General features: G+C 61.4%; 2 protein-coding genes across 2 annotated transcripts; one reads left to right on the top strand and one right to left on the bottom strand.

The window, feature by feature from the left end:
- On the top strand, nt 1-1,524 carry LOC309891210 (ribonuclease P protein subunit p21-like). Its single transcript, XM_082785586.1, has 5 exons — nt 1-249; nt 765-856; nt 960-1,030; nt 1,151-1,255; nt 1,359-1,524. Exons 1-5 carry the CDS (start codon nt 190-192, stop codon nt 1,385-1,387), a joined length of 357 nt encoding a protein of 118 aa, XP_082641712.1. The 5' UTR covers nt 1-189; the 3' UTR covers nt 1,388-1,524.
- Nucleotides 1,447-8,844, bottom strand: LOC309891209 (guanine nucleotide-binding protein-like 1; the record flags this gene model as incomplete). The annotated part of the gene is made up of 12 exons (XM_082785585.1): nt 1,447-1,763; nt 2,541-2,681; nt 2,755-2,902; nt 3,698-3,876; nt 4,917-5,114; nt 5,860-5,955; nt 6,038-6,230; nt 6,316-6,387; nt 7,025-7,200; nt 7,287-7,417; nt 7,492-7,615; nt 8,769-8,844. The coding sequence occupies 12 exons, from the start codon at nt 8,842-8,844 to the stop codon at nt 1,555-1,557; spliced, it is 1,743 nt and encodes a 580-aa protein (XP_082641711.1). The 3' UTR covers nt 1,447-1,554.
- Nucleotides 8,845-8,980: the final 136 nt, after the last annotated feature.

Raw genomic sequence — 8,980 nt, 5'->3', positions numbered from 1 at the left:
CCGGAAGTGACGTAAAAACCAGCGCCGGAAAGTGAAGGCGCGAAGCCTGCCTGCCCGGCGCCGGGCGGAAGTAACCCGTAGGCCGCCCTTCAGGCGCCCCGCCCCCTTCAGGGCTAAAACGACCAATGGGGAGCCTCGGCCCCGCCCACCGCGGGGGGGTGCAGCCAATGGGGAGCGGGGCCGGCGGCGATGGCGGCGGCGCCGGTGCGGGACCGCGAGGCGCTGCAGAGGCTCAGCTTCCTCTTCCAGGTGTGTGTGGGGGGCTTTGGGGGGCCCTATAGGGGGTTTTGGGGCCCTATAGGGGGTTTTGGGGCCCTATAGGGGCTGGGGAGGATTTGGGGGGGCTGTGGGGGGGTTTTGGGGTCCTATGGGGGCCAGGGATGAATTGGGAGGGGGGAAGGGGGGGACTATGGGGGGATTTGGGAGCTCCAGGGGTAGATTTTGGGGCCCCATGGGGTGTTTTGGGGTCCTATAGGGACCAGGGAGAATAAAAAGGGGGCTAGGGGTGGGTTTTGGGGTCCCAGGGGGTAGGTTTTGGGGTCCTATAGGGACTGGGGAGGCTTTAGGGTGGGCTGTAGGTGGGTTTGAGGGCTCATGGGGTGGGTTTTGGGGTCCTATAGGGCCAGGGAGGAGTTATGGGGGGACAAAGAGGGGCTTATAGGGCCACCTATAGGGCTGTAGGATGGGTTAAGGGATTATAGGGCACTATAGGGTGACAAAAGGGGTGTGGGGGCTGCACCCTGACCCCATTTCTCCCCTCCCAGGCCGCCCACTGGGTGCTCCCCCACAGCCCGGCCCTCGCCCGCTTCTACTGCAGCACCCAGCGCACGGCCGCGCGCCGCCTGGTCCTGCGCATGTGAGGTTTGGGGGCCCCAAATTATTTGGGGGGCTCTTTATAGGGTCGGGGAGGCCCCCCAGCAGGCCCTGACCCCCCTCTTTATTTCCCCTATTACTTATAGGGCCCCGGCGGTGAAGCGCGCCGTCTGCCGCCGCTGCTGCTCCCTGCTGCTGGGCTGCCAACGGCTACGGGGTGCGTGCAACCCCCTAAAAAAAAAAGGGGGGACACTAAAAAAGGGGAAGGGTAAATTTGGGGAGGGGGTGAGCAGAAATTTGGGGTGAGAAACATGGATTTTGGGACATTTCCCCGCAGGGGGGGGGCAGCCCCGCATCGTGCTGCGCTGCCGGGCCTGTGGACTCCACCGCCACCTCCTCTGCCCGCCCAAGCCACGCCCCCGCCGCCAGGCCACGCCCACAGGTGCGTAAAGGGGCGGGGCTTGTGAGGTTTATGAATGAGTGGGGGTGGGGCTAGTGGTGGGAGGGGGCGGGGCTCAGTTGTTGAATGGTGTCACCTCGCACAGGCCATGCCCCCGAGTCCAGCCCTGCCTGAGTTCTACCTGGCAACAGCGTGGTGACGCGGCTCCCCATTGGCTGGCTGCGATTCGCAGGAACCAATCAGCAGCCGGCTGCAGAAATAAAGCTCTTTATTCTACATAGGAGATTGTAGTGACATGCAGCTCGGCCTCCCATTGGCTGTCCGTGCCGAAGGGGGCGGGGCTAACACTCATCCTCACCCAGGAGGGCAAAGGGATTGGCTGCGGTGCTGCCGGGGGGCGGGGCTTCCCCAGGCTCCGCCTCCTCCCCGCTGTCCCCCTCCTCTTCCTCCTCTGAGGTCGAGCCCTCGGGGGGGGGCCCCCGGTTTTCGGGGTCCCCTTGGTCCTGTAGGGCCGCCAGCGCCGCCGTGTCGGGGTGCTGCTCCCAGTGCTCTGCGGGAACATGGGGTTGGGGGGGGAAGAAAACCCCAAAAAGGGGTCAGGACCCCAAAAAGGGGGGTGAGACTACATAAAAGGGGGTCAGGACCCCAAAAAACCCACCCTGAAAAGCCCCTGAGGTCCCCTGGGTGCTCCCAGTGCTCTGGGGACAGAAGGAGGGGATGTGAGGGGACCCTAAAAAGGGCTGGGACCCCAAAAAGGGGGCCAAGACTCCATAAAAGGGGAGCTGAGACCCCAAAAAAGGGGGCCAAGACTCCATAAAATGGGGTCAGGACCCCCAAAACTCCACCCTAAAAAGCCCCTGAGGTCCCCTGGGTGCTTCCAGTGCTTTGGGAACAGAAGAGAGAATGTGAGGGGATCCTAAAAGGGGTCAGGACCCCAAAAAGGGGGACTGGGACCCCAAAAAGAGAACCAACACCCCAAAAACCCCACCCTAAAAAACCCCAGAGGTCCCTTGGGTGCACCCAATACTCCAGGGACAGAACAGAGTGACGTAAAAGGACCCCAAAAAAGGAGACCAAGACTCCATAAAAGGGGAGCTGAGACCCCAAAAAGGGTCAGGACCCCAAAAAAGGGGACTGGGACTCCAAAAAGAGGACCAAAACCCCACCCTAAAAAGCCCCAGAGGTCACTTGGGTGCTCCCAGTGCTCCGGGGACAGAACAGAGTGACATAAAAAGACCCCAAAAAAAGGGCTGTGACCCCAAAAAAGGAAACCAGGACCCCAAAACACCCCCCTGGGATGGATCCCCTATATTTTTGGGGTGCTCACCCTTCTGTGTGGCGTAGCCGGGGGGCCGCAGGCAGAGGCGGAGGCGCCCCTCGGCCGCCAGGCGCAGGATGCTGTTGGCCGCCCTGTAGACATCGTTGCGAGCCGCTTTGGCCGTCTTGTAGCCCCGTTTCTCCGCCCAGGCTGTTATAAAAAAACACTAAATAAACTAAAAAAGCCCTAATTCTGCGTGAATTCACCCCGAAAAGGAACCTACCCTCGCAGATGTCCCAGGCGGTCCAGCCCGAGGCGTTGCTGGGGGGGCGCAGCTGGAGGAGGTTGGGGAGGGGGAGGCGCGAGGCCAGGTAGCCCACGGCTGAGTAGGGCTCCTGAAGCTGAGAGATGGGGTACACGCCTGCCAGCACCTGGGGGGGGAAAAAAGGGGCAGTTTGGGGCAAAAAAGGGGAGAAACAGGTCAATTTGGGAAAAAAGAAGCAATTTTGGGGGGAAAAGGGGTCGACCCAGAGGAAAAAGGGGCAATTTGGGGCAGAAAAGGGTCAACCTGGGGGGGAAAAGGGTCGATTTTTGGGGAAAAAGGGTTGACCCAGAGGGGAAAAGGGTCAATTTGGGGCGAAAAAGGGGCAACCCCGGGGAAAAAGGGTCAATTTGGGTCAGAAACGGGTCGACATGGGGGGGGAAAAAGGGTTGACCCGGGAGAAAAAAGGGGCAATTTGGGTCAGAAAGGGTCGACCTGAGGGAAAAAGGGGTGATTTAGAGTGGAGATGGGTCGACCCAGGGGGAAAAAGGGGCAATTTGGGGAGAAACGGGTCAACCTGGAGGGAAAAGGATCAATTTGGGGCAGAAACAAGTCAACCTGGGGGGAAACAGGTCAATTTGGGTCAGAAAAGGGTCAACCCAGGGGGAAAATGGGTCAATTTGGGGCAGAAACAGGTCGACCCAGGGGGAAAAGGGTCAGTTTGGGAGGAAAAAGGGTCGATTTGGGACGGAAACAGGTCAATATCGGGAGAAAGAGGGTCAGTTTGGGGGGAAAACGAGTCAATTTCAGACAGAAACAGGTTGACCCAGAGAGAAAACAGGTCAGTTTGGAGTGGAAATGGGTCGACCCGGGGAGAAAAAGGGTCAATTTGGGGCAGGAAGAGGGTCGATCTGGGGGGAAAACGGCTCAATTTGGGGGCAAAAAGGCTCAATTTGGGGCTCACCTGCAGGGCCGGAGGGGCTCGGGAGGGGAAGACGAGGCCGGGGCAGTCGCAGAGACGCACGCGGGGGGTGAGGAAGTGGGTCTGGAAGTAACGGGTGCGGCCGGGGGCCCGCGAGACGCTGACGGCGCTGCGCCCCACCAGCGCGTTCAGCACCGACGACTTCCCCGCGTTGGGCAGGCCTGGAAAGGGGCGGGGACACGCTGCAGACCACGCCCCCTGCGGTGGAAGCCACGCCCACCCGGTGGAAGCCACGCCCACCGCGGGAGAGGCCACGCCCCCCTCAGTGAGACAGCCCCGGGGGGAGCACTCCCAGTGCTCAGCTTGAGGCCACGCCCACAACATCCAAGCCACGCCCACCACCCATCAGGCCACGCCCACCACCCCAGAGGCCACGCCCACCCTGCACCAGGTGGGAGGGATCTATGGGGGAAGCTTGGGGTCCTATAGGGGGTTTTGGGGTCCTATAGGGGGTTTTGGGGTCCTATAGGGGGTGCAGAGGGTTTTGGGGGGGGCCCTGGGGGGGTTTTGGGGTCCCGGGGGTGGATTTTGGGGTCCTCTAGGGACCCGGGAGGATAAAGAGTGGGGATGGGGGAGTTTTGGGGTCCTATAAGGGGCGTGGGGGGCCCTATAGGGGGCGTGGGGGGGATTTGGGATCCTGGGCATGGATTTTGGGGTCCTTTAGGGGCCAGGGAGGATAAAAATGGAAGCCATAGTGGAGGGTTTTGGGGTCCTATAGAGGATCTTGGGGTCCTATAGGGGCTGGGGTGGGTTTTGGGGGGACTGTAGGGGAGCTTTGGGGTCCCGGGGGCGGATTTTAGGACCCTAAGGGGAGGTTTCGGGGTCCTATAGGGACCAGAGAGGATAAAGAGTAGGGTTGGAGAAGGGATTTGGGGTCCTATAGGGGGGTTGGGGAGCCCTATAGTGGGGTTTGGGGGCATTTTGGGGTCTCGGGGGTGGATTTTAGGGCCCTATAGGGACCAGGAGGAATAAAGATTGGGGCTGGAGGCGTTTTAGGGTCCTATAGAGGGTTTTAGGGTCCTAGAGGGTCCTATACGGGACTTTAGGATTCTATAGGGGATTTTAGGGCCCTAGAAGGGGTTTTAGGGTCCTATAGAGTCCTATAGGGGGTTTTAGGATTCTATAGGGGGTTTTAGGGTCCCAGAGAGTCCTATAGGGGGTTTTAGGATTCTATAGGGGGTTTTAGGGTCCCGCCCCATACCGACGCAGCCCAGGGTGAGCACCCCGTGCCGGTAGCGTTCCCATTGCCGGGGGGGCCCTGTGGGGTCGTCCCCGTCCTCGGTGGCCTCGGTGTCCCCCCCGGCGGTGGCCGCCCGCTCTTCCTCCTCCTCCTCCTCCTCCTCTTCCTCGCCCCGCGCCGCCGCTCGCTCCAGGCGGGCCCGCCAGCTGCTCAGGTCCACTGTGGGGTTATGGGGTCACCCTATAGAGCCTATAGGGTCATGGGATACCCCACAGGGCCCGCACGGCCCCTACAGCATCACGGGATACCCTAAAGTGTCATGGGACATCCCATAATACCCGCACGGCCACCCTATAGTACCTATAGGACGCCCCATAGCTTCTATATGGCCACCCTATAGCAGCTATAGGGTCACAGCACACCCCACAGGGCCCACACAACCACCCTACAGCACCATGGGGCACCCCACAACACCCATATGGCCACCCTATAGTACTTATAGGGCCACAGGACATCCCATAAGACCCACATGGCCACCCTATAGCATCTATAGGGCCACAAGAGACCCTACAGCACCCACACAGCCCCCCTACAGCACCACAGGACACCCCATATCCCCTATATGGCCACCCTACAGCACTATGGGACACCCCAAGACACCCCAGAACACCCCTATGGCCACCCTACAGCACCTATAGGACCACAGGACACCCCCCAGCACCCCTATGGCCACCCTATAGTGCCTATAGGGCCACGGGACACCCCACAGCACCCACATGGCCACCCTACAGCACCTATAGGGTCACAAGACACCCCACAGCGCCCATATGGCCACCCTAGAACTCCTATAGGACCACAGGACACCCCCCAACACCCCTATGGCCACCCTACAGCACCTATAGGACCACAGGACACCCCACAACACCCCAAAAAAAACCCCAAAAGCCTTCGGGATCCCGCTCACCTTCACCCCCCACGATGCTCTCGCAGGCCTCCAGCAGCTGCCAGGGCCCCACAGCGCGGCTCCAACCCCCCCCTCGCCGCTGCCTCCGCTGCAACCCTACAAAAACAGACAAAAAATTAAAAAAATAACCCCCGCGACCCCAAAATCGAGGCTTTCGGGGGCTTTTTGGGGCTCCTACCGGGCTTTTGGGGTCGGCGGGGGGAGGAGGTGAAGGGGACGACGCGGGCGGAGGGGAGGCGGGCGCGCAGGAGGTGGCTCCAGGCGGTGGCGACGGCGGGGGGGACGAGGTCGATTTTATTTAGGATCAGCACCAAACCCTTCCCCAGCTCCTCCGTCACGTGCGTCGCCAGCGCCGGGGGCACGTTCAGAGCCTGTTTTGGGGGAAAAAAACCCAAAATGAGGGTCTTGGTGAGGGTTTTACCCTGCCACGGGGTGCTCCCGGGGGGGAAAACTCACCGGGTGCCGGGCGTCCGTGATGAGCAGGATGACGTCCGACATCTCCAGCACCCGCCACAGCTGGCGCCACGTCTGTTTGGGGGAAAAAACGATGTTTTTTGTTAATTAGGGCTTTTTTTGTTCAGCCCCAATCCCTTTTCACTCCTTCAGGTCATCTACGCTGCTAAACAAACCTCAAAATTTATTATTTTGCATCCTAATGTCCCATTTTCCCCCTTTTTCCCCCCCTTTTTTCTTTCCTTACCTCATGACTTTCCACATTCGCTCCTTCCAAACCTATTCAAAACCCTAAAAAATCCCCCAAATCCCCTCAACGCCCCCCAAAAACCCCCCAAATCCCCTCAATGCCCCCAAAATCCCCCAAATCCCCACCCCCCGCTCCTCCCAATCCTTTCCAAAACTCCCAAATCCCCCCAAGCCCCCCCCAACACCCCCAAAACCCCCCAAATCCCCTCAATTCCCCCCAAATCCCCGCACCCCGCTCCTCCCAAACCTTTCCAAAACCCCCAAACCTCCCCCAAAACCCCCTCACCACCCCAAAACCTCCCCCAAACCCCCTCAACACCCCCCCAAAGCCCCCAAACCCCACCCCAAATCCCCTCAACCCCCCTCAATCCCTCCTCCCTCCACCCCCCAAAACCCGCATGTTCCCAATCCTCCCCCGCTGCCCTAAAATCCCCTTTTTTCACCCCAAACTCGCCGTGCTCACCTCCAGGTTGTGCTCAAAGGGCGCGACGTCCCCCTCGTCGATGTCCCCGTCCCCGTCACGACCCCGTTGCCCCCGCAGGGCCCCGAGGAAGGCCCCAAAAGCCGCCTCCTCCTTCCCCCGCAGCTCCTCGGGGCTCATGGCGTAACTCCAGGGCGGCCGGCGGGGGAAATCCAACCCTAAACCCAAAAATCCTCAATCCTAAACCTCTTCACGCCCCGGAAATCCTTTTTTTAACTTTTTTTGCCCCATTTTTGGCTCTTACCAGGCCCGTAAATGGTGTCGGGGTCGAGCTCGAGCGAGGTTTCGGGGAGCAGCTCCAGGAACTCCTCCTGCGCCCGGCGTCGCCGCCGCGCCAGCTCCTCGGCCCGCGGCCCCCCCAGCTGCAGCCGGAACCTATAAAGGATTTGGGGTCTTAAAAGGGGTCTGGGGGGTGCGTTGTCACCCCCCCAAGGGGGTTTTGGGGTTACCTGGTGGGGTCATGGCGGCGTGGGGCCGCGGTTGGGTCTCCAGGGTCGGCGGGGGGGGCGGTGCTGCCCCGCTCCCGGCTCCCGCTGCGGCTTTCGGGGCGGGAGTCCGGCCCCGGGGGGGCATCTGGGGGGAGAAAGAATGGGGTCAGACCCCAAAAGCTCCCAAAGCCCCCTTAAAAGCCTTCAAATCCTTCAGGAATACCCCAAAATCCCCCATACCCTTCTAAAAGCCCCTCAAAACCCCTACAAAAGGCCTCAGGACCCCCCCCAAAAGACCCCAAAGGCTGTGGGATGCCCAAAAAACCCCACAAAGCCCCCCCAAAGGGACCCAGGACCCCCCTCAAGCTCTTGAGGCTCCCCCAACTCCCCCAGGATCCCCCCCAAATCCCTCAAAGTCCCCTAAAAAGCTCTCAAAGCCCCCACAAATCCTCTCAGGACCCCCCCAAAAGCCCCCAATACTCTCAAGGCCCCCCCAAACCCCCCTAAAACCCCCAGCCCCCTCCCCAAAAGCCCCTGGAACTCCCCCAAAACGCCCAAAGCCTCCCCCAAAACCCCCAGGACCCCCCCCCAAAGCCCTCAAAGCTCTCCCAACCCTTCCCGGGACCCCCCTAAAAGCCCCAAGACCTCCCAAAAAGCCCTCAAAGCCCCCCCAGTCTCCTGGGACCCCCCCCAAAAGCCCCCAAAGCCCCCTAAAATGCCCTCCAAGCCCCCCAACGACCTCAGGGACCCCCCCAAATTCCCTGGGACAATTCTAAAAGCCCCCAAATCCCCCTCAAAAGCCCCCCAAAACCTCCAGGACCCCCCCAATCTCCCCAAAACAACCCCAAAAGCCCCCAAATCCCCCCAACGCCCCCTGAGATCCCCCCAATTTACCCAGGACAACCCCAAAAGCCCCTCAAACCCCCCGGACTCCCCCAAATTCCCCGAAACAACCCCAAAAGCCCCTAAATCCCCCTCAAAACCCCGCCAACCTCCCCGGGACCCCCCAGATTCCCCAGGACAACCCCCAAAGCCCCCCAACCGCCCCGGGACACCCCCAAATGCCCTCAAATCCCCCTCAAAACTCCCCCAACCCCCCAGGACCCCCCAAAATTCCCCCTAAAGGCCCCCCCTGACCCCTTAAAGCCCCCCCAGGCCCTCAAAAGCCACCCCCGGCCCCTCAAAGATCCCCCCAGGCCCCTCAAAGCCCCCCCCCGGCCCCCAAAAGCCCCCCCCAGGCCCCTCAAGGCCTCCCCCGACCCCCAAAAGCCCCCCCCGGGGCCTCGCCCCCCCCTCACCGCCCCGCCGCCGCTCCCGCCGCTCCTTCAGCTGCTGCCGCTTCTGCTTGGCGCTGAACGGCCGCTTGCGGGGCATGCCGGGAAGCTTAAGGGGCGGGGCCGGGCTCAGCCAATGGGAACGCGCGATTCGGGGCACGTGGCCGCGTGCGGGCCAATGGGAGAGCGGGGAGAGGGAAGCCGCGGGGCAGCCAATGGGAGAGGAGAGCACCTCA

Source organism: Aythya marila, assembly GCF_965140915.1.
Source record: "Aythya marila genome assembly, contig: HAP1_HAP1_SCAFFOLD_32, whole genome shotgun sequence".
NCBI lineage: Eukaryota > Metazoa > Chordata > Aves > Anseriformes > Anatidae > Aythya > Aythya marila.
The sequence above is the reverse complement of the archived record's forward strand: the minus strand, read 5'-3'. Positions and strand labels throughout refer to the sequence as shown.